Source organism: Oryzias melastigma, linkage group LG6 (genome assembly GCF_002922805.2).
Source record: "Oryzias melastigma strain HK-1 linkage group LG6, ASM292280v2, whole genome shotgun sequence".
NCBI lineage: Eukaryota > Metazoa > Chordata > Actinopteri > Beloniformes > Adrianichthyidae > Oryzias > Oryzias melastigma.
In genome coordinates this window covers 4,001,571-4,026,177 of record NC_050517.1, presented here as the reverse complement: position 1 = coordinate 4,026,177, position 24,607 = coordinate 4,001,571, and the positions used below count along the sequence as shown (strand labels likewise).

General features: G+C 39.0%; 3 protein-coding genes and 1 non-coding gene across 4 annotated transcripts in view; all 4 read left to right on the top strand.

Moving 5' to 3' along the window:
• pik3c2a (phosphatidylinositol-4-phosphate 3-kinase, catalytic subunit type 2 alpha) overlaps positions 1–13,006 on the top strand; it is a 60,564-nt gene extending 47,558 nt beyond the window's left edge. Inside the window, exons 19-33 of the mRNA XM_024281125.2 lie at positions 3,033–3,213; positions 3,300–3,404; positions 4,859–4,951; positions 5,199–5,328; positions 5,446–5,582; positions 6,194–6,363; positions 7,696–7,852; positions 8,666–8,775; positions 9,056–9,263; positions 9,336–9,460; positions 10,394–10,511; positions 10,583–10,664; positions 10,797–10,903; positions 11,145–11,270; positions 11,381–13,006. Of these exons, the coding sequence (XP_024136893.1) occupies positions 3,033–3,213; positions 3,300–3,404; positions 4,859–4,951; positions 5,199–5,328; positions 5,446–5,582; positions 6,194–6,363; positions 7,696–7,852; positions 8,666–8,775; positions 9,056–9,263; positions 9,336–9,460; positions 10,394–10,511; positions 10,583–10,664; positions 10,797–10,903; positions 11,145–11,270; positions 11,381–11,563 (2,032 nt within the window). The 3' untranslated portion in view covers positions 11,564–13,006. The remainder of the gene's footprint in view (positions 1–3,032; positions 3,214–3,299; positions 3,405–4,858; positions 4,952–5,198; positions 5,329–5,445; positions 5,583–6,193; positions 6,364–7,695; positions 7,853–8,665; positions 8,776–9,055; positions 9,264–9,335; positions 9,461–10,393; positions 10,512–10,582; positions 10,665–10,796; positions 10,904–11,144; positions 11,271–11,380) is intronic.
• A 1,477-nt stretch (positions 13,007–14,483) lies between these two features.
• Positions 14,484–19,838, top strand: rps13 (ribosomal protein S13). Its single transcript, XM_024281133.2, has 6 exons — positions 14,484–14,609; positions 15,079–15,127; positions 15,221–15,299; positions 19,021–19,190; positions 19,362–19,462; positions 19,762–19,838. The coding sequence occupies exons 1-6, from the start codon at positions 14,587–14,589 to the stop codon at positions 19,793–19,795; spliced, it is 456 nt and encodes a 151-aa protein (XP_024136901.1). The 5' UTR covers positions 14,484–14,586; the 3' UTR covers positions 19,796–19,838.
• Positions 19,553–19,682, top strand: LOC112152957. Its single transcript, XR_002920426.1, has one exon. It is a non-coding gene; the product is annotated as a small nucleolar RNA SNORA19 (small nucleolar RNA).
• Positions 19,839–20,150: 312 nt separating the features above from the next.
• ppp1r15b (protein phosphatase 1, regulatory subunit 15B) lies at positions 20,151–24,566 on the top strand. The gene is made up of 3 exons (XM_024281134.2): positions 20,151–20,615; positions 21,630–22,777; positions 23,815–24,566. Exons 1-3 carry the CDS (start codon positions 20,453–20,455, stop codon positions 24,037–24,039), a joined length of 1,536 nt encoding a protein of 511 aa, XP_024136902.1. The 5' UTR covers positions 20,151–20,452; the 3' UTR covers positions 24,040–24,566.
• Positions 24,567–24,607: the final 41 nt, after the last annotated feature.

Below are 24,607 nucleotides of genomic sequence, written 5' to 3'. Positions count from 1 at the left end.
ATTTTTATTATTTATAATTATGTTAAAAAGTTACTGTTTTACTTTTAAAGTTTAAAAAATTGCTGATCTGCTAGCTTTTTGGACTATTTGTAATTTACTAAAATTGTTTTTTTTTAGGCTATTTTGGAGTTTAGCTAATGTTTCAGCTAGATGCTAGCTGTTTTGGCCAATTTAGCCTTTTTTGTTTTTTTAGGCTTTTTTTAACTTTATAGGCTATTTTGAAATGTAGCTAATTTTTCAGCTACGTGCTAGCTGTTTTTTTGTTGCTAATTCAGGCTTTTTTCATTTTTTTAGGGTATTTTTTAAGGTGTAACTATTTATTTCAGCTACACGCTGGCTGTTTTGGATAATATAGGCTTTTTAAACTTTCTTTTAGTTCATTTTGGAGTTTAGCTAATATTTCAGCTACATGCTAGCTGTTTTGGCTAACCTTGTTGGGTTCTTTTTTTAGTTTTTTAGAATAATTTGGCATTTAGCTGGCTATTAGTTAAAGCATTTTCTGATATCAACAGGTGATTTCACCTTTCAGCTTCAGCGATTTTTAGCAATCAATTTCAGCATCTTCAGCTATCAACACTAGCATCTGCAGCAGCCAAATTCAGCTTACATCATTCACACTAGCATTATCACAGGTAATGATATATATCTAGTTCATCTAGTTTATGGTGTTAAAGTTTTAAAAATGTAGTTTTAGAGTGTTCAATAAATGTTTATCCTGTTCGGCCCGTGACCTAAGGTGTGTTTTGGATTTTGGCCCCCTGCTGTAAAGTATGATGTCATCCTACCAGGAAACATGCTTCCAGAAAGATCTGAACTTTGTTTGTTTAGGGTGTGGGTAACGTTTTAGTCTTTCTAGTGGTACTTTGGAAAACTCAGGCCATGTTAGGCTCTTTTAGGAAGTGTTTTTAAAGTGTTGTCATGATAGTCATGTTTGCATTGCTTTATTCTAGATTGTAGTTTTTATTGGTCTTTTTAACTTAAACTATAATTTAGGAAGTTTTTTTACTTTTGTTGTTTCGAATTAACTAGGGAATTACTACAGAGAACTGGAAACAACATTAAAAAAAACTCAAATTAATAATTTAGCATTTTCTTTGAATTTTGTGGGTCCAAATCATAATTTTCTGCACACAAATTATTTGTATGCGCTGACTAGCATTTTGTGGCCACTCAAAATGGAATTGAATAGAATGGAAATATTTTATTCACCCCAAGCTGGGAAATTACACTGTTGCTGCAGAATAGACATTATGTGCAGAAGATATAAATATAAGAATGAATACAAGAAAACAAAGTGTGCACACTGTACCAGTACTGTGGAGAATATTATAAGCACTGTGCAAGTTAAGGCATTAAAGACCATCAGTCACAACGATAATTATTGGTGAATTATAGACACAAAAAATGCTAATTTGCTAAATAGAAGGGATGTAATGATTCAGTCAAGCCACAATTTGATTCGATACACAGTTTTAGTCACAATTTCAATTTTTTTCCAATCTTTTTTCAACATAATGAATTAAAGGTATTTTAAAGCCAAGTATGTTTTCTTACATCTTTACTAAATAGTAATAAAACTATTAAACGTACTATAAATGCTTAGTAGTAGTCTCCTTTACTTTGTTTTAATTTTTATCCCAGATTTTTAAATGAAATGTTCTTTAGTTATTATTTTACTACCAAATTGATTGGTTCCTCGTATTGTGTTTGTTTATTTAAATCCTTTGCATGTGTATGTTTGTACACGGCCTGCCCTGCTTTTCTTTTTTTTATTCTTTTCTCGTTATACAGAGAAAATGTTATAACGAGATAATGAAGAACTTCTCTCTCCTTCCCACACGGAGACACAGAGATTTGATCTGATTTAAGTTTCTTTATTTTGTGGTTAAGAACAAAAACAGTAGAAGAAAACACTCCCCGAAAGTTGTTTTTAGTCTATTTTTTATTTATTAGTGGACTTGCACTCCTCAAACGTCTCCATTCCGTCTTGTACTCCAGCCCCCTCCCTTTATTTCCCTAAAACCTCAGAAAAAAAACGGTTGGTTGACAGAACCCACAGAACCCAGGGCCGTTCTGCATGGTGTGTTCACTGAACTTTAGACATCCGCAGAAATTTATAAAAGAAAATGTTGAACACCAGAACTATATATGATTTGTAGATTTAATAGTGTCGACATTATTTCTGAAAAACTACTTTGTTTTGCTGTGGATTGTATAAAAATGACAAAAACATAGTAGTGGACTGAGTTAGGCCGAGTGGCTGTAGGGTTTGCTAATGTCGTAAGTTCAGTAAACGCACCACACGCAGATTCTCGTTGACCCTGAGTTCAATCAATCAACCTGTTTTAGGGGAATGAATGGAGGGGGGCTAGTGCATGAGATGGAATAAGGACGTTTGGGGAGCGAAGATCCACTAATAAAAAATAGACTAAAAACAACTTCTGTGGAGTGTTTTCCTCAGCTGTTTTAGTCGTTAACCACAAAATAAAGAGACTTAACACAGGTCTTAAAGGACGCTTCATTCTCCGTTCTTGATTATTTTGTTGAATGAGAAAATGAAATTTAAAAAAAATCTGGGTTGGCCATTTTCAGCTTCTGTATGATTGTATATATGTTTAAAACAAGAATTAAGTGTTGGACAGATACCAATGACAATAAGTGATTCTTCTTCTTTAATCTGTAAATTACACCTGCAGTCATGACAAATGGAAGTTTAATGCTGATGCTGGTCAAAGCCTGTAAGATGGAGCTGTTACTCTCAAACTAACGATTCTGTTATTGTAGAGTATAAATATTTGATATTAAGTCCTGAACCGGATATTGATAATTCATGTAGAGAAAATAGTCGAGTCGGGGTGGGATTATATAAGTTCGCTTCCTTCCACTCCCTTTCATGCGATCTAAATGTAATTTAATGTGATGTGTTTTTTTTATTTCATGTATTTTTCCTGATTGCTTGAAATAAACCATTTCATTCATTCATTCATTCATTCATTCATTCATTCATTCAAACTTCTCTCTGATGGCTGCAGGCTGCTGAAGGACGCTGTGCAGGATCCTGTGTGGGGACAGCGGTACGAGCGGGTGCTGGGGGCTCTGCTTTGTCTGTGTGGGAGCAGGCTGAGGGTGGAGCTGGAGAAACAGACTCACCTGGTCACCCTGCTGGGGGCTGTGGCAGAGCGGGTCAAACAGGCTGGAGGTTCTGCGCGACAGGTCTGCATGAGTTTGTGGCTTTGGGTCACAGAGGAGCTGAAGCGCAGCTGTAATTTGTCTGTTTGGGATTATGTTTGTGTGTTTAGGTCGCACTGCAGGAAGGCCTTGAAAATGTCCAGAACTTTTTCCAGAGGAACAGCTGCCGGCTGCCCCTCAGCCCCAGTCTGGTGGCGAAGGAGCTAAATATCAAGGTATCTGACATTATCAGTGATGTAACCATTCAGGCCAGCCACTGTTTTGAAGTCACAATTTAGATTTTTTACAATTTTTACTTTGTTTTCCCAGCACAATGAATTAAAGGTATTTCAAGGCCAAGTATGTTTACTTTTTACATCAAACTGTCTGTTTTCCTACAAACAGAAAGGATTCAATACAAATAAACAATTATACATATTATTGAAATGATCACAAATCCTTTCATACTCGGTTCATGTTGAGCTCCACGTGACAGACCGGTACACACCCGCGCCCGCTCAGAGCAAATGACCGTTCACGCGCAGCTTGCAGAGAAAAAAGACAGAGAGCTAATGAGAGGCACGCTAATGCGCTATGTATCGTCTTTGGTTTTCTACGCGGTCTCGATGCTGGCGAGGCCCAAGTCATGTCAACCACACCTATTAAAACCCCTGTAACCCCTCAGATTAGCTCAGGATCGCATGTTTAACAGGCGGCGAGCAGCAAATTGGCCCCTCGGTGAAAGGGGGCGGGCCACCGGTTTGAGGCTCAGAGGTCGTGGAGCTCTGATTTAATGGGAACAGCCAGCACTTCAAAAAAGGACATTTAAAACGTCAATTTTTGATGGAGGTCTTAACCATTCGACAATTTGTAACTTGGGAATGAAAATGTGCTGATATGGGAAGATATAGGCGTTATTTTTTACTGAAGTACCGCAATAGGTACCGAATAGGAACCGAAACTAAAGAACCGCTTTGGCTCCGGAACTGCATAAAACCCAATTGGTGCTCAACCCTACTCTGCATTTCTACATTTAGGCACAGGCTGAGAGAAAGTGATTTTGTAATTTTCTTCACCGATGAACATGTTGATGAGTTTGAATCGTTACATTCTCCTACATTATCCATGAATAACTGTCTGTCTCTGTTAGAGGATCTTCATAAATCAGTGGTTGGTGTGAACTGATGCCCATGAATGTTGTGAAGAACGACTTTACTGAGACCCCAAGAAAGCCACATTTAGCTCCAGTTTCACAATTATGCACGCATATGCTCTTTTTCCGATCACAGATAATGTCATGTATTGTCTCTATTGTCCTGGCAACAAAAGGATTTGTGGGAGGAAGATCTTCTAATTGGACTCAAAGGACGGTGTTTCAGTGATAATCTCTCAGTTGTGCAGCTGAGTAGGCTGCAGGCTTTAAAGAAGAGCCTATTTAATTGTTCATTTAAAAAAAGACATCTCTTTTGCTCCGCTTTCCTCTTCCCATCATGCATACCTTTCAATGTCTTGACACATATACATGTAGTGAACCAAAACATTTCATCTCCTCTGAGGCTCTGATACAAACAAATTGTCTTGAAAAGTTGACAATGTTCAAAGATTGAGAAGGAAATCACGTGGGTCAGTTAAGCAGCGATGGTGTCGCAGTAGTGAGGATACAGTTCACACAGTTTGTGTTTGTGTGCAGGCCTGCTCCTTTTTCAGCTCCAACGCAGTTCCCCTCAAGCTGGCCCTGGTCAACGCTGACCCGCTGGGAGAGGAGATCAACGTCATGTTTAAGGTGCTGACATGTTGAACGCACAACACAAAATCAGTCTTTTCAACCGTTAACACGATCATTCCAGTAGATGCTGATGGAGAAAAGCCGCTCACGCCACTTTTCTCCATCAGCATCTACTAGAATGATCGTGTTAACAATTAAAAGTTACAGTAAATCAAAGAACATAAACGCTGGAGCTCTGGTGTTAAAGGGTTAAACTGCTCTCCCTGGTGGCTGAAATGACCCCCAACTTCTAATGATGCTGCAGGTGGGAGAAGACCTGCGACAGGACATGCTGGCTCTTCAGATGATTCGCATCATGGACCGCATGTGGCTGCAGGAAGGACTGGACCTCCGCATCGTCAACTTCAAGTGCATCTCCACCGGGAAAGACAAAGGTACGTGAAGCATTTTGGTGAATTTGTCTCACTAGAGCTTCTGACTGATGAGCATCCGTTTGCCTTGTGAAACGTTTGTATTTCCTCCTGTTGATGAAGCGTGTTGTGGTGTTTTAGGGATGGTGGAGCTGGTTCCGTCTTCAGACACTCTGAGGAAGATTCAGGTGGAGTATGGCGTCACTGGATCCTTTAAGGACAAGCCTCTGGCTGAATGGCTCCGTAAATACAACCCTGCAGAGGACGAATACGAGAAGGTGGGCAAAATAAGGGTTACAAAATCTAGTTCAAAAATCACATCAATTCGTAAATCTAAGTGCTCATGAGCATTCAGTTTTACATTTTTATAGATTTATCTACAAAAATATCTTTATTAGATCAATTTAACACATAAATCTAAAGTCCACTAGCTTGATGCTAACGTTTAATGGGATTTCCCATAGGACGGTTAATGCTAACGCTCGGTCTACCTAAACATACATTGCACCTTTAACTTGAAGCTTTCTGGTTTAATTTAATGATCATTTTCATACTAACGAAACAGGCGAGTGGGAACGCAAGAGTGAAAAGAAAATAAGAAATTGATTGCTTCAATATTTATCTTGGTATAAAAACGTCAACATTTTACAGTCATTCTGTTTTTTCTTTGGATAAGAAAAAGCATTTAATGCCGAGATGAACTGAACAGCAGATGTCCATCTGTTTAGACTTTTAAAGGTGAAAGCCTTCACTCACCTCCTGACCTTTGACCCTGGTACTTTTACTATAAAGGGTCAAGCCTAAAATATATCAAATTAAAGCTGTTGTGCTTCAGATGGATCCAGATCTATCACAGCATGAAGAACGTGTTCTTCCTCTGTCTTTGAAGGCATCAGAGAACTTCATCTACTCCTGTGCGGGCTGCTGTGTTGCTACATATGTGCTTGGCATCTGCGATCGTCATAATGACAACATCATGCTGCGCTCCACTGGTCACATGTTCCACATTGACTTTGGGAAGTTCCTGGGACACGCTCAGATGTTTGGCAGCTTCAAAAGGTGAGGAATTTACGTTGTTGAGCCTTCTGGATTGGATTTTCTCTGGTGTCGGTCAACCAGGATGATGGTTTCTGTGTTTTTGAAGACATGGGTCTGCAGGAGCACTGGTAACAATGCTCCTTCTCTTAGTCTTATCTGATGGAGAATTTTTATTTCTGAACAAATATGCGAGTGATGATGCATCACTTTGAACTTGATAAAGCTTTGAACCTTTGAAGTCACTTTTGGGAAACCAACTGTAAATTTATGTCATGCTAGAAAAATGTGGAATGTATTTTTACACTAACAACTAGGATACTTATGTACTCAAATTAGTATTCAAATTAGAATTAATTGATTGTTCCATATCAGACATATTGCATAGAAATAGAAGAAGAAATCAATAAACTCCATATTTATATTACAGAAACGAGCAATAAGAATCATCACCAGGAGTGATTATTGGGACCATTTACTGCACTATTTATAAAGCTGAAAATATGAAAATGTGAAGACTTATTAGATCATTACATCCTAAAACTCCTGTATAGAGCACATCACCAAAGTCTGCCACGAAACGAGCTTGAAAAAAGACCAATAAACACAAATGAAGGACAAAGTGTTTCGTTGCAGGGGACAGACGATGGAATAATCTTGATAAATCATAAAAAGAGTCCAGTTCAATTATTACATTTAAAAAAACTGTGAAAAAAACAAATGTTCACACAATATGAATTATAAGGTCGTTTGGAATGAGTTGAATAAAAAATAAATTCTGAGGTATTTGGTTTATTTTCTTGTTGTTGCTTTTGCTGTTTGTTTATTATTATTATTTATTTTTATTATTTGTCTTCTTTGTTGCTTTTGCCAGCCTGTTGACATATTAGTGTTAGAATACAAAGAGATAAATGTGGTTAAATAGCTTGATTGATCTAGTTCAATGGGGCAGAGACAATTAGTTTTCATCTTTCTGTCCATTTTATTTTCACCAAGGACGAGAGTCTTATGACATTTTTTGTTGTGTGCTATGAAAATGAAATAAATTAAACTGAATGTTTCCCTTTCCCTTTTATAATGTTTTCCACATTATAAAATATTTTATTCTTTGTGAAAGAACACATTTGACACAAAAGGATACAAACTTATTTTAGTGTCAGTTGTAAAGCCTGATTTAGTATCACGATGTAACTTATTCCTACTTTGTTCAACATCTGAAGGTTTAGTCAACATTTCCATCAAAATACGTAACCAGAATTTAAACTGTGACGTATTCTGAGATGAACTTTAAAAGTTTTTGTCAAAAAGCAGATTAAGCCTGAACAAATTCTCACATTGATCATTTCTCTGCTTTAGAGACCGGGCGCCGTTTGTTCTGACGTCTGACATGGCGTACGTCATCAACGGAGGCGAGCGCCCCACCAGCCGCTTCCAGCTGTTCGTGGACCTCTGCTGTCAGGCCTACAACCTCATTCGCAAGCACTGCGGCCTTTTCCTCAACCTGCTGTCTCTGGTGAGACCAAACGGTTTCAGAAATGAGCACACACATTCACACAAACACAACGATGACACACAGATGGACAGTTTTTAAAAGCCTTTTTTACAGGTATGGTTTTGATCAAATGTGTTTTGGTGTTGTCATGTTTAGAGATCTTAAATCACTGAGTCCTAAGTTATTGTTAAACTAAATGTACTACATTTATATTCAGAAACATGCTAAAAAACTCATTTGCAGAGCCAACCTGCTTTTAGAGAAATGTTTTTTTGCAAACGTTTCCATTCATTTGCATTCATGCAAAGTTTTGCAGTATGTACTATGATGACATTTGACTTAAAGGCTCACCTGATCTTATTGAGTTAATGTCAGTAGTTCGTTATCTGACCTCCTTTGAGCCTTTTCAGGATCTGCTCCTTGGAGAAGAGGAAGCTGTTCTTCATTTCCTGTTTAAGAAAAATATCCAATGCAAATGCATTGTTTTTAGAGGCTGATGAGACTATGTTTTCAGATGTCCATAGATAAATACTTTAGTTGCACATTTTAAAAGAGGACGTATTACAAGTATTCTTGTATTTAGGTCCTTTTTTTCATTCTTGGTTACTTGGTGAAGTGGATTCTTTCTTTATTTTTGCACCTGCTAGAACCCAGTGAGTAACTCTCTTCTAAACAAAACAAACCAGCACTTTGGGCGGGAAATGTTTGTCGTGGTGCAGGTGAAAACTGATTACTGTCGAGTCATGTTTTTCTATTTGAGCGAGGCCTCACCTTTTTAAAAATGTTGTTTTTTTGTTAAATTGACGGTGCGTTCTCATCTGTGTTTGGTCTCAGATGATGTCATCGGGCCTCCCCGAGCTGACCGGCTCTGAAGACCTGAAGTACGTGTTTGACGCCCTGCAGCCTCACAGCAGCGACGCTGAGGCCACGATCTTCTTCACAAGGTCAACATTCCAACTTTTGCTTTAATCTCTGGGATGAACGGAAATCTCTCAATCATACCTTTAAATTTTGCTCAAAAAACATTCTCTGAAACATCAACTTGTTATGCTTCTAAGTATTTAAGTTGTATTTTCTGACTAAATCCCAGTCAAAGTGGAACATTTGTTTTCTGAGATCTTCTTAAGGAGCTGTAGTGTGAACAGTAGCTGTAGTGTGATCAGTCTGGTCCTGTCATCGTTCCCTCAGGTTTACAGCGGTTCTCCTTTTCTCATTCTGCTGCAGGCTCATAGAGTCCAGTCTGGGAAGTGTGGCCACTAAGTTTAACTTCTTCATCCACAATCTTGCCCAGCTGCGATTTTCTGGCCTTCCAGCCAATGATGAGCCGATCCTGTCTTTCTCCCCAAAAACATACACGATGAAGCAGGAGGGCCGGATCCTGCATGCATCCATTTTCTCTTTCCAGAAGAGATACAACCCTGACAAGTATTATGTGAGTTGAGCTGAGTTTCCCTCTTGACTTGCTGGATCCTAACGCTGATTGTGTCCTGATCTGTCGTTGCAGACCTACGTGGTGAGGATCCTCAGGGAAGGTCAGAACGAGCCTCAGTTTGTCTTCCGCACGTTTGACGAGTTTCAAGAGCTCCACAATAAACTCACCATCCTTTTTCCTCTGTGGAAGCTGCCCAGGTGGGACAATACCTCCACTCCTCTCACTCTGAACTTTAGTCAGCAATGTACCTCTAGGTTGACTGAGTGTTAGCATTAGCCGTCCTATGAGAAATCCCATTAAACGTTAGCATCAAGCTAGCAGATTTTAGCTTTATGTGCTAAATCGATATATATTTTAATGAATTGATTATTGTTCTATTAAGCTTAAATCAATCGAGTTTATCAACCCAGCCCTAGTTCACACGCCTGCACATCAGGGACGTCCTTTTGTCATAGTAAATCAATGCTCAGGCGCCATCAGAGGTCCTGCCGCGTGGCTCTTCAGTCTGGCAGCAGCATGTTTTGGACATCCAGCATGTCAAAAATCCAAATCTTTAAACTTTGGCAATGAGGACGCGCAACGTCAGCCAATCATGTTTCAGCTGTATCCTGTGACGTTCAATGATGCCATCAGTGGGTGGAGCCCAAACTAACATGAGAGAGAAGCTCGTCGTTCTCCTCCTGAACATGATCATATTTTCCTTTTTTCCTTTGAGACAATAATAAAAAGATCTTCTACTTTTATTTCTTCTCTCCTCTGACTAATGCGAGAGAGCAAGTCATCAAAGTGGGTCTCAGAGAGACGGAAGGGGGGGAATCTGTGAATGATCTCATGAATCCAGACATGATTACTGATGCTTCTGTAGAGCTCTTCAGAGTAAATAAACCTGATTTCACTCCATCATCTGTGTCCTCTATGCGTTATGAATGACCTATACAGTCAATACATGAGGCTGAAAGCTTTAGACTGAAGCTCCTCCCACACGTGTCCTCAGCGTCAAGTTTATGGTCACATTTTTGGACAAGCGTCAAAAGAGAGGCGGAGTATCGACTTTGAGAGGCGAATCACGCTCTGTGTGAAATCAGCCTGTCCTGCACACCAGCTGATGTTGTCTCTGTGTTTCTCTCCAGTTTCCCAAACAAAATGGTGCTCGGTCGCACTCACATCAAGGAGGTGGCAGCCAAGAGGAAGGTGGAGCTTAGCCACTACGTCCACAACCTGATGAGGAGCTCCGCGGAGGTCGTCCAGGTACGCTCCAACACAGCTGCTGTCTTTCCATGTGGAGGACCAGCGTTAACTCCTGAACTCTGCTTTTCTAGTGTGACCTGATCTACACCTTCTTTCATCCTATTGCACGAGATGACCGGACAGAAGGCCTGGATACCACACCCAAAGCACCTGGTAAAGACCCTGTCATAGTCTAACATTCATTTGGTAACCTTTCATTCTTGGACTTGCTGTGAGGCTGAGAAATAAACATGTAGATTTATACTGAAGACTTGCATGTACTTCTACTCTGTGTAATGTTTCCAGAGCCTCCAATGAGTCCTACTTCAGGGCGGGTGGAGGGAGAAGTGAAGCTCTCCATCTCCTACAGGAACAGCACGCTCTTCATCATGGTCATGCACATTAGGGACCTGGTAAAAAAAGTTTGAAATGTCTTTCATTTGTTGCACTTTGAACAAAAACATTATTACCATGACCTGGGAATTATTTCTCTGAGTTTTTTTCCTTTTTAAAATGGGACCAAAATTAATCATTTTATGGTCATTTTACTGGTTCTGCTAAATCATGTCTCATTATTTTCCTATCATTCTAATATGGAGTTCTTTACAAATCCCACAATATCTCACATATTCTCACAATGTTTCCTCCTTGTAGGTTTCTGAAGATGGAACAGATCCCAACCCGTACGTGAAAACCTACCTGCTTCCAGATCCGCACAAGACCTCCAAACGGAAGACCAAGATCTCCAGGAAAACTAGAAACCCCACCTTCAATGAGATGGTCTGTTTCCTGCTTTTTGTTGTAGAAATGTGGTGAAGTTGGTGAATTGCAGCAAATGTGTTGAGTACTTTCAAACACCTCACTGCTGTCTCCCGCTCTCCTCTCCCCAGCTGGTGTACAGTGGCTACAGCAAGGAAACGCTCGGCCTGCGGGAGCTGCAACTGAGCGTGCTCAGTGCCGAGTCTCTGAGTGAAAACTACTTTCTGGGCAGCATCACGCTCAGACTCAAAGACTTTGACCTCAGCAAAGAGACGGTCAAGTGGTACAAACTGACAGCCGTTCCCTACTTCTGACTCTGCAGAACGCCGATGCATTCAAATCAAATGGAAAAATGCAGGAAATGGGACCTCACTTGAAAGAAAGATGAGCCTTTCATTTTGTTTAAGTTTTGACTTATCTGAAATTTAGTTTTATTTTGAAATCTAGTTGACCAAACTGACACTATATTTCACATGAGTAATAGATGGAAGTGCTGAGATGTAGTTGTGGCTGAAAACATGAACCATAAATGTACATGTGTAAGTCAGAAGAGTTTTTCCTGTAATGATCATTTTGCTCCACAGTTTGGTCTCAAATTGATCCTGTTTAGACTTACTAAAGATGCACTCTGCTCCTTAACTTTGATTTTTTTTTCACTTTTTTTGCAAAGTCATTTAGTTTTTGTAAGTTTAACACAGAGCTGGTATGTTTTGTAAATTTTGAATCTAGAGGACCAAAACAGTTTTTCATAAACGTAGACTGACGTACATTTTTGAGGAATAGAAAGAATGCTCTTTTCTACTTTCTGTCTTCGACTGATGAACCACATAATGATCACATCAAAATCTCCAGATTAAACAGCAGTTGAACACCCCCAAGTGTGCCAAAACGGATGAAATTCAAACCACTCTCCCCCAAAGGGAGCTGATCAGGGTGCCTTTGTATGTTCTCACAGTATATTTTTAAATGCAAAATTTAGCCTTAAAACAGTATGTATATTTTATTAACAATATGCTATGTTCTGAGAAGATAAACCTCTATATTGTATAAAGCTGTCTCAGTAGTTTTCCAAGAGCGGTCCTGACTGGAACCATCACAACAGTGAGATGTCACTTTTGTCTTTTTCTTGTGGAATTACTTGACTTTCTACACAGCACACCTTCATAATATCATAAGCTTTGAAACATACTTAAAGTTTCTTATCTCCTGAATGAATCATAGAGTAAACTAACAACCAACATCTGAAATAAACCAGTTAAAGTGGAATCAGGAAGTCCCAGCAGAAATCTAAGCTATTTGGGGATCTGGGACCAAAACAACCACATTATTTTGGTTATGGTTTATAAACTGTGTGTTTAATGGATGAATAAAAAAGATCAGCAATAAAAATCAGCAATAACTGCCAGAAGCCGTGATGTTTGATCTCATGTGGGGACTGCTTTATCTGTCGGGGTCTTCAACTTTGTCTTCAAAAGAAGGGAACACGTTTCTGAACATTTTGCTTTTCTGTAAACTACATGTAAAGTTGTTGGTGTTTAATAAAGAAACTAAGATGAATTTATCCACACAGGCTTTTCAGAGAACTTCAAGACAATATCTCATGTTTTAATGTTTGATGCCTAATCTAACTCTACAAAGAAAGTGCATTACCACGGCCAGTTATTTATTCTGAATTGGTGACCTCTACCCCCAATGGATCCACATGTACTGTAATCCATTTCTCTCCTAAAGCAAATTAAAAGTCTTTGAAACAAGTATAAAATGTGGCTGTTTGTTTGAAATTTGCTAAATCTGCATACATTTTGTAAACATTAGAGTTTAAAAGAAACTTAATTATTGATTATCAAGATTTTTCACTCATTTGCTGTTCAAAGTTCAGCTGTAACAGCAACATGGACCTGAAATATCTAAATGTATAATTTTCATGACAGACTAAGACTTAAAAAAGTGTGTAGATTGATCGTCCAAGTTTATTGGATGGCGAGGACCCCATTCTTCTGCCTAAGTCCCCCAAACTGATAAACTCACTTTAAATGTGGAGTCACTAAAGACACACATTCAGCTGCTATAAATGAAGGATTTTCTCTTGATCAGTGGAACAAAAACACATGGAACTTATGTACTTGAGTACATATAATAGTATTGGTAAGATCACTTGCTGACTACATTTATTATTTTTGGAGTTCTAGGATTTTGTTCGACATGTAAAGTAGTTTTAATTAACTTGGTTAATGAACAGAATAGAACATATTGTACTATAACACAAAATTTACAAAGAACAGTAAATTAATGAGAACATTTTCGATAAACACCAGAAAGGACAATCACTGCATAAAAAACAATAAGAAGACACACAAGGATCCAGAACAAATTAAAACTCAAGAACAAACCAGTTTAGCCAGTGGTTCTCTAAAAGATGACATTCCTGAAATAAAAATGTAAATTTCAGGGTTAAATAAATAAAAATAAATCTCTACACAAACTTGAGATGATAAAACTCCCCGTGGAATCAGATGAAAAATGGTTTTGATGTGCCGAATTTGCATTCATGCAACAACTGAGGTACCAATCTAATATAATCATAAATAGAAAGAGATAATTCCAAGTAAGAAATAACCATAATATTAATTGAGAAGAAAAGAATACTTTAGTATCAACAAAATAAATCTCAAGGTGGAGAATCAATCATCAAACAAAAAAGCACACATTTTTCCAGTGTTTAATCCCTTGGGTGTATTCAGCTTTTTAAGATATTCATAAAATTGACAAACCTTTAAATCTGGGAGTAGTTTTTCTTACACCACATTTATGTATGTAAAATCTGAATTGAAGGAGTGATACATTTATGCTACTTTCTACCTTTTTATCATCCGAGTTAAAACTTGTGAGCATTTGTTCGAAATGTATTATAATATTATTGTTTAATTTAGGATTTAGATAACGTTCTAACTGCATCCAGAATTCAAGAGAGAATTTACAATGGTAGAAACGGTGAAGAACAGATTCAGGGAAATCATTACAAAAAAAACTACATTTATTTTCTATTTCTGAAAATTAGAACAAATTTGTGGGGGAAATGTTATGTAGATTTTCTTTTTACTTTATTAACAAACAACAACAACAACATAATAATAATAATAATAATAATAATAATAATAATAATAATAATAATAATAATAATAATAATAATAATAATAATAATAATAATAAAATTATCTTGCGCAGGCAAAAAATAAAATTAAAAAACACGTCTCTGTACGTCATTGCGTCATTTCCGGGGCCGGCGGAAAATGCCATTTTCTTTCGCGTGTGCGGCCTCTCTTCCTCTACCGCCATCATGGGTCGCATGCACGCTCCCGGGTGAGCCTTCGTTTAATCGTATACATTTCGATTAAAACGACGTTGAGTCGTATTTAGCCCCACAGCCGGACTCATTAACATGTGTTGCTTAAATGTGAGCTCAAGCAGACATTCATGGTTGCGGTAAAAAGGGGAAAAATAACTTCGTTTCCTGAACTCCTCTGCTGTTAGCTTGCGTTAGCATGCTAGCATACTAGCCGTTGAGTCCTCACTGTCTGCTTAGTATTTACATTAATGTGTTTATGTCAAATGGTGTTTGACTAAATTCTAACACGTTTCATTTAAGTCATAAATGAGGCAGGTTTTGTCATTTTGAAAGAGTTTTTCCACACGAATAGACGGGTTTGGGGCCCCGGAGTTGTCTGAGTTGCACGTGTCTTTTTCTTACAAATACTCTTACATAAAACAGTCAGACGTATTATATTTAAAACTGTTTTTTGAGTTAATGTTTTCCTGCTTTCTTCTGCAGAAAGGGCTTGTCCCAGTCAGCTCTTCCATACAGGCGCAGTGTTCCCACTGTGAGTATTTATCAACCACGCGCTTTTTGTGATATTTGTCTCGTTATCATCACATTACGAAGAAAAAAATGTACTTTTTCTTTCTTTTAATAGTGGCTCAAGCTTACATCTGATGATGTCAAGGAGCAGATATTCAAACTCGCCAAAAAGGGTCTGACTCCCTCTCAGATTGGTGAGTAATCCCGTTAGAAATATTGTAATGTAGCAAAATCCAAATGATAGTCCAATTATTTTAAAGGCTGGAAAAGTCAGACTTTAATTATTTGTTAACTTGTAAAATATGGTCATATGAATATTTATAACAATTAGACACAGTTACAAACAATATTGCCTGCATTTAGGTTAGAATTAAGTTAACTGTTTCATTTAACTGTTTCATTTTAGTGTTAACCCTTTATCACGCGAGGTGTCACCGGTGACGCTTAAACACTAAATCTTTAACATAATGTAACTTTTCAACACGACCAATGTAATTCCAGTAGATTTTGAAGGAGAAAAGCGGCTTGCGTTGCTTTTCTCCTTCAAAATCTACATTGGTCGTGTTAACAGCAGAAAGTTGAGAGTAAATTGAAGAATAAAAATACTGGAGCTCCAGTTTTAAAGGGTTAATTTTATTTGTACATGACTATCAAAAGATCTTAGAAAACGATTCTTTTTTCCCGCTCTGGTTAGTTCTTATTTAACAGTATCTTCATGTCTAAACTATGATTAATTATATTTACACCAGTACTTCTGACAAATTTTACATAAAATCAAAATACATCTGCTCTCGAAAAATAGTCTTCCTCTTAGGTAGATGAACACTTTATCTCTACGACTTTGAAAATCAGATTTCTTAAGAAAATGTTTTGCTCAAATTAAAATATCTGTGGCTCATTTTGAATTTTGTGGATGAAAATTTGCAAGTAAAAGTTAAACCTTTAGCAGTTCAACTCGACATCAGGGATGAAAGTAGATCATTTACTATGACAAGTTATTTGCAAATATATTTTTTAATAACAATGAAAGCAAACATATTCAGTTAGTATTAAATTAATTATAAATAACACATATAGAATGGGCATTTTTTAAATTAGTTATTAATTTAACATTGTACTGATCAGGTCTTGACCCATGCTTAATTAGCTGAGCTAACTCATATTGTCCCATCTGTATTTTTTTCCACTGCACATCTTTTCTTTCTGCCCGGTTAGATGGGGTATTTACCCCCCAACATGAGACAACGCCAACACTGTGGCATTTTTGACACTCAAGCGTTCGATTCTTTTGTCCAGATTGAAGGAGAATCTGGAAACATAGAAAATCATCTGCGCTTGATGGTCCTGGCGTCACAATGATATTTTCCATTCAACTTTGCATCTCCCCTTTTCTCTTCTTCATCCTCTCCTTTAGTAGATTTCTTCTCATCTTCATCATCGCTATGGATCTTCCTCTTAAACATCTGATTAATTTTTCACTACATGTTCCTTTTTTTCATTTACATTTTTCTTTTAAATAATTAAAATCTGTGTAACATAAACATCGACACTCAGGTGACTGAAAGAATTGAATGATCCCAAACAAAGAAAATCAAACGCACCCCATACATGCACGGAAGCGAGAAAAAAATAAAACATGCAAGAGTGAAAAGATGTAAATCTGACCGGTAGAGAGAGATCCAGAGCATTTTATCAACAGTCTGATGCGCCACTAAAAACAATGCAAACATCCAATGAAGCGCTGCCTGCTCAACTCTCTGGAACCGACGGAGGCCGTCAGGGGTCCTGCTGTGCAGCTGTGAGATCAGCATGATAAAACTGTCTACTACAAACTTTAACCTTTCATATGAGGCCCAAATAAGGAATCTGAATTTTGTCTGGAAGTTTTATTTATTTATTTTTGTATTTTCATGAAAAAACACGTTGATTCGTTTGACTAAATTTATAATTTTTTTTAATAAAATTACACCTAAAACTTTCATTCTATGTTGTAAAAACAATTGAAACATTTTAGGGGTTTCCACGGCAAAATCAATCCCATTTTCCAGACAGAATTATCTGTTTTTCATGATTTTATGTCTATTGTGTGAACTCAACATGGAAAAATGACAAAATAAAGGTTGTGTCAAATAGAAGAGGTTGTACTGATTAAAATGATACCAAATAAGCAAACGAGATTGAAAATACAAACGTAAATTCTAAAGTAGATGAAAACTGAGTTTTAGGCTCCAGGTTCCAGAGGGTTAACACAGAGTTGTCAATTTTAATTTTTTCTCCCATAAGCGTGACCACGGCTTCTGTCATGTGTTACGCAGAGAAAACCGGCCTCACAGCTGATCTTTCCAGCCGGAGCGGCGTTCCGCCTCAAACTCGTTAACCAGAACGCCGCTCCGGTTAACTTTCACCCCTGTTTGGTGTGAAATGTGACCTTAAAGCTACGTTCGTACTGCCCTCAGCAACACATGTTCACAAGTGATCGCTTTCAATGAAAAGTCTATGTAAATGGTGCATGTAAATGTGTGTTTCGGACTTCCGTGATCTAAACTCTTGTGTTCACAGGCACATTGAAAGCTAAACCAGCTGAATCAGGGATTTTGATTTACGTATGGATGTTGTCCTTTTTAATCCACAGAAGTGCCAACTTGGAATCATGAAGTAGAGATTAATAATCCTGGTTTGTGCCCAGGCAGAATTATGACAGTGTGTCATGTATGTCAAACTCATTTTGGTTCAGGGACCAAATTCAACCCGTCTGATCTGAAGTGGACCGGACCAAAAACAGAACAGAAAAACTCAGTTGGAAAAATGCCTCAAACTCTATGCTTCTCTGGAGACATTCATTCACAGAGACCAATGGATTTCAAATGAAATGCATTTTGCTTTTTTAAAAAAAAAAAAAACAATTTTGAATATTTTAAATCAGTCATTGATGCAGTCCCGATAATAAACTCTAGAGGGAGCTATAGGAAAATGTTATCACCCTGCCTAAAATAAAATGTGCAAATTGATGAAAAAAAAAACAACTTAAACTACTGCTCTCACTGTCACAGCTGCAGTAAATGCAGACTGCTCAAGGGAAAAATGCATATTCAGCATTTTTTTTCTCAGTTTTTATAGATTTGGTCTGCAGACATGCATGTAAATGTGATCAGAAACTACATGTTTTTACAGTTTTGTTTATGTTCAATGATCTGAGTGAATATTTATGCTTTGAACTACTTTATATATGTTTTCTGAAATATGTTTTAAAACTTTTAGTAATGTTAGGCTTTAATCTTCTTGTTTTTTTTTTTTTTAGTTTTTTATTTATTTTTTACTGATCTGAAAAACGAACTGAACCGTGAGTTTTGTGACCTGTTATACTGCTAGTGTTGCTGCTTCAGAGTAGAAGTATAACACATCACTAAACTCACAGTTCAGATCTGGCATGCTTTAAAAAAATATAAACCTAAAATTATTTTTTTAAGCTTCAAAACATATATTTAATAAAACATACAAAGTACTTCACATATATATAACTATAAAACATTTGCTCATTGAGGCATATTTATAAAAACTAAACATCTTCAAATTTTAAACACAAGCAAAATGCTAAAACATGTAGTTTCTGATTACATTCACATGACTTGAGTTCACATGACTTCTACAAAAACTGAGAGAAAAGAATGCTTGAAAATAGTTTAGAAAATACCAAACGTATCTAGAAGTACACAGAACAATTGTCCAATCTGAACATGGTACCAAAGCTGTTGGAGCACAACATGCTGGAATCAGATGATGTTCATGACGGCAAACCTCACGTTTACTAAATGACTGACAACAACACGTTTGTTTTTGATGTAAACATGTTGTAATGATACCAGACTGGTTAATAACCTCATAATCCTCCGTCCTGCTGTTTGTTTCATGGTGTAGGTGTAATTCTGAGGGACTCTCACGGCGTGGCCCAGGTACGCTTTGTTACTGGCAACAAAATCCTGAGGATTCTCAAGTCCAAGGGTCTGGCCCCTGACCTGCCAGAGGATCTGTACCACCTGATCAAGAAGGCTGTGGCCGTCAGGAAGCACCTGGAGAGAAACAGAAAGGTACGAGTGAAAGCTGCATCATGGGAAGTTCTCTTTACAACAGATGAATGTTTGTAAAAAGGCTAACTACATCTGTTTACTAAAATCCTTCTTTGTGATTTTTTAAAAAGTAATTTAAGACTATTTGTCTGTAGCTGTTGTGATTTGACTGAATCCATATTTTGTTCAAAGGACAAAGACGCCAAGTTCCGCCTGATTCTCATTGAGAGCAGAATCCACAGGCTGGCCCGTTACTACAAGACCAAGAGAGTACTGGCCCCCAACTGGAAGTAGTATGTATTCCACTTCTCAGTTTCAGGATTCAATTATAGTTGATTTCCAAAATGGGAAATTCTGACCAAAAGTCATGGATTAATATCTCGTCGCACAATTCATTGTCCTGCTCTGTTTACCCTGAAGAGTTGTGATATTTCTGCTGTGCTAGAAAAAACTGGAGGTAAATTAGCAGAGTGACTATCGAGTGTCATCTTTGCCAGTCCCCTTCAGACATGACATTTTAATGTAAAACATTGAGGATTTTACTGTAGAGCTTTATAATATTTGTAATGTGTGTTTTTTCTTTGTGTTCCAGTGAATCTTCCACAGCTTCTGCTCTGGTGGCATAAACATCAACACTTTTGGATTAATAAAACAGTCTCAATTCTGAAACGTGTTTGTCTTTTCTGTCTTCATATCAGTGGTAATAAACTTTACAAATGTGGCATTTGTCGTATGCACTTGCATGTATACAGTACTATTTGAACCTTTGATATTATCATTTAATTAGTAGTCAAACAAAATGTGTTTTCTTTCTCACTTTCGGGTTATTAGACATTTCGTTTGTGTTTTTAATGGATTTTCTAAGGTTTTTCCGTTCTTTAGGGGAAATTACGAGCACTTTCTATGCGTCACGCATTACGAAACTTTAGGGCGGAGCTTGTCTCGACCAATGAGCGGCTCGGTTGAGTTTTGTTTTGGAAACGGGTCCTTCCTTCTCCCCTATCAAGGCGGGGCTTGACGTCACCGCGGCTATAAATATGGTTGTATTGCTCTCGGTGTATTCATCTCACTACTCGAAGACAACACTACAGAAACATGGAGCAGCGGAATGAAGACTTTTGACAAAGAGAACCGGAAGATGGCTCTGAACCGCCAGAAAATGACGCGACAGTACAGCGACGCTAGTCTGCCACCAGCACAGAGACGGAATCTGCCGCTTTTCGTTGACGAATACCAGAATACGTGAGAGAGAGGGATTGGTAACCGAGAGGGAAGAAGGAAACATGGCCACAGAGCTTTCTAACAACGGCCCCCAGCCGACGGCCATGGAGAGGTTCGGCTTCGGCGGCGGGATGGCGCTTCTGCCGTGGACCCGGCAGATGCTCACCGTGCTGTGGGAACAGCTGCGGTTGCTGGTTCAAGTCATTTACTACACCTTCATGTCCGGTAGGAAACGATACATGTTATTAAAATGCTTGGTTTAAAGCTCATGGGACGTTTTTTTTTTCTTCTGTAAATGATATTTAGGCGGTGGTGAATATAACGTAAAAACATTAACACTTTAACTCATGCTTTTAAAAGTCACCGAACGGGACAATCCCTTAGTTTTTCATTTACTTCCGCCCAGTTTCCATGGTAATCAAATCCGCCACAACAATGTTCAATTTTCCTGCCGTATTCCGATGGTATCGGTGTCGTAGTTCAATAATATCTGTTTAATAATGTGTCGAGGCCAAATCCCGGGCCTCCGGGTAATTCTATCCGGTACAAGTGTAGCTATTTTTTGGCTAACTTTTTGTTTTAGGCTAATTTGACATTTAGCTAATATTTTTAGCTGGCTATCAACTTCAGGTTTTTCAGCCTCACCATTTTCTTCAGCTATCATCAGCTTCAGCTATCAATTTCAGCATCTTCAGCCAAATTCAGCTTACAGCATTAACACTAGCATTGGGGTGGTTCACTTTCGGCGTCGCCACAGCGTAACAGAGTTTTGTCAGAGTTTTACGCCGGATGCCCTTCCTGACACAACCCCTGTACTTGAGGGGCACAGGGACCCAGTTAGGACCCAGTTAGGCAGCAGGTCAAGGTCTTGCTTAAAGACCCAAACTGGGTGGGGATCAGTGGACGACCCTGGGAATCGAACCCAGGGCTCCTGCGTGACAGCCCTTCACCTAGCCCACTGAGCCACCCAGCCGCTCAGCATTCCAGTTCATAATTATGTTAAAAAGTTACAGGTCTTAAGTTTTGAAATGTAGTTTTAGCGTATTTAATAAATGTTTATCCTATTCGACCCATGACCTAAGGTGTGTTTTGGATTTCGGTCCCCCTGTGTAATTGAGTTTGACACCCCTGGATTATGGGAACTTTTCTGTAATTTCAGACAAATACTAACCTTAGCTCATATGTTACTAAAGAATCAAAGTTTTAAATTCTTCAACTCTTTGCTTTTTCTCCTTCTAGTTTTCCAGATGTTCAGGTTTGAGGTTCACGTGAGAATCACAGATGAAACTGGGGAACACATCCAGCACATGGGCTCAGCAGCAAACCCATCGGAATCCTTCCTGTTCTCCTCCGTGGTTGGTGGTTCGAATCCCCTCTCCAACTTCTGCGCTGACGTTGGCGACCCTTTCCCTGGGAAATCCACTGCCGAGGCCCTGCTGTCCAGCCTGCGGGCGGATGACCTCTGCTGCGGACTCATGGATGACCTGGTGTCCAGAACAGCGGGGAGCGAGGACGCCATCTTCGTCGGGAAGCAGTCCTCCTGGAAAGTGGGTGACTGGAACATCTTTGTGTCGAGCAGCGACAGCTCCTGTTCCAACGACACGTTCTTCAAAGCAGATCGAAGTAAGGAGAGGGTTTACAAACAGGACACTTCAGAGGAAGACAGAAGTTCCCACTGGAGCAGCGAGGAAGATAAAGTCGAGTTTGAGAGCGAAGACACGAAAGCACTTTGGGAATCTTTGTCCAAATCGGACGACCCTTACAACCCCTTCTTTTTCTCGGCCTGCATTTCCACCAACGCAGACATGGGGAGGAGCAAAAGCGCAGCAGGAGGCAGCTGTGACGCTGACCTCACGGTATCAAGCAAGTCCAAAGAGGAGCTACATGTGAACACGTGGCTGTGTCGCTCCGACAGTGAGAGCAGCTGGAGCAGCTGGGCCGGTTCGGACTGTTCTGGTCCAGATTTTGACCAGGAAGAGAACGATAAGCTTTGGGAGCTGTTCTGCAGTCCCCAAGACCCATACAATCCTCTGAGCTTTTCTGCCTGTAAGATCACCGAGGACAAAGAGAGCGTCTCTCTGCCGTCAGAGGACGATGAGGAAGACCTGGCCTGGAAATCTCTCAGCCAAAACCACGACCCATACCACCCCCTCAACTTCCAGGCCTCGCTTCAGAGCGCGGTCCATCAGAACAAGGTCTCAAAAGTTCCTCCCACCGAGAGCAGAAGACTGACAAAAGAACCCAAACAATCCAGGCCGACCAAGCCCGTTCTGACAGAGAGGAAGCTGCAGCAGCACTCCCATCCCGACAGGATCCTGGTGCCCTGGAAGAGACCGGGACGGTCAGCGCCCGAGGAGAGGAGAACCACGGACACGCCGTCCAAGAAGGTGATTAAGCTTACAGATCTCTGCTGTAGCTGTTGGGTCACATGTACTCGCTAAAGCACAAACATTTGAAACTTTTTACCATAGTTGAGCCGCTTTGCTCCTTCAGAATCTACTGGAATTAGGGTGTTAATGATTAAAAAGTTACAGTAGATCAAAGTACATAATTGCTGGAGCTCTGGTGTTAAAGGGTTAACAAGACCAGAACAGTTAAAAAAAAACAGTGACTAACTTTTATCTTTAATTCACTAATGAGCACGAGATTAAATGTTTACAGTTACAACATGGTGATAATCATCCTGCTGAGTCGTTGTTTGTTGTTAGAAGTGACTGGGCTGGTCATGTGACCTTGAGTCAGGGAACTTTGGGAAGAGACGTTGCAGCGGTGTTGCAAAGTCAGGCGGGAAACTGTCATCGAATGACATCAGGCTCTAAATTCATCTCTGCTTCCATTTGTAGAGTTTAGAGCTGCCACCATTAGGCGACATATCGAGGACTAACAGACTATTAAAATAGTCGACGACTAATTTAATAGTCGATTAGTCGTTCCTTTATATTATATGGAGTCAGGATGTAGTAAAGTTGAAAGTTCTAACAGTACTCTGCTAGCTTTATGGACTGTTTTGGCATTTATTAAGATTTTTGAGGCTATTTTGGAGTTAAGCTAATAATACAGGTACATGCTAGCTATTTCAGTTAATTTAGACTTTTTTACATTTTGGGCTAATTTGGCATTTAGCTAATATTTTAGTTAGGTATCAATTTCAGCGTTTTCAGCTATCAGTTTCAATGTTTTTAGCTATGAGCTTCAGCATCTTCAACCATCAGCACTAGCAACTTTAGTGGCCAAATTCAGGTTACAGCAAACTAGATGCATTCACACTAGCATTATCGCAGATAGTTAGTTGAAAAGGATTCAGAAAAGCTAATCAGTGATTAGTCGACTAATCGTTTTTTGGCAGCTCTAGTGGAGTTCAGTTTGTATAAAACTTGTCTTAAACTGTCAATCTGATTACATTTTTTTTCTTTTTGGCCTTCAGGTGCGCTTTTCTCCTCAAGTCCAAGTTCACGTCATGCGCACCTGGCCGTTTGCCCGCCAGGCGTCCCGCAAAGGAGCCTGGGAGGAAATGGCGCGGGACCGCGACCGCTTCCGGAGGCGGATTGCGGACGTGGAGCGAGCCATCGGTCACTGTTTCAGCCCGCCTCACAGGCAGAAGGTCCGGGCATACGTAGAAGGTGCCTTGAGAAAAGCAGACGCCTCCTGAACCGTGATTGGTTTCATTTTTTTGGATGAGGACTGGTGATTGGTTGCAATGCAACAGTGATTTTTATTTATTTATTTATTTTGTCAGTCCTAAATGTTTGGTGTGAGGCTGAACAACCTCATACCTCAAAGGTTTTCTACGTTGTGTACCTGTTGCACTGATGGACACTTTGTCATAGTAACCTCAGCATTAACATGTGGAATGTTGTTTTGTATGCCTTATACACTGACTTAGTAATGTACCTATTTATGCCCTATGGAGCTTGGTGTTTATTTTTCCTGTTTGTAGATGTTTTTATACGACTGTAGAAGTGCTATCATACAGTAGAAAGCTTTTTTATTATTTTTATATTTAAGCATGATAGAAACGTCTGGAGTTTTGGTGCTGCTGTTCTTTATTTACAGTGTATGACATTTGTCTGTTCTGGCTCATGATGGCAGCTCCATCTGTAAAAATCAGACTTTTTTTTGTAGCAAAGATGATTGTTTGTACTTGAAGTAAATAAATTTGTCACTCTGTTCTGGTTAGTTTACAGTTCTCATTTTCCTTCAAAAAATGCAACAAAATA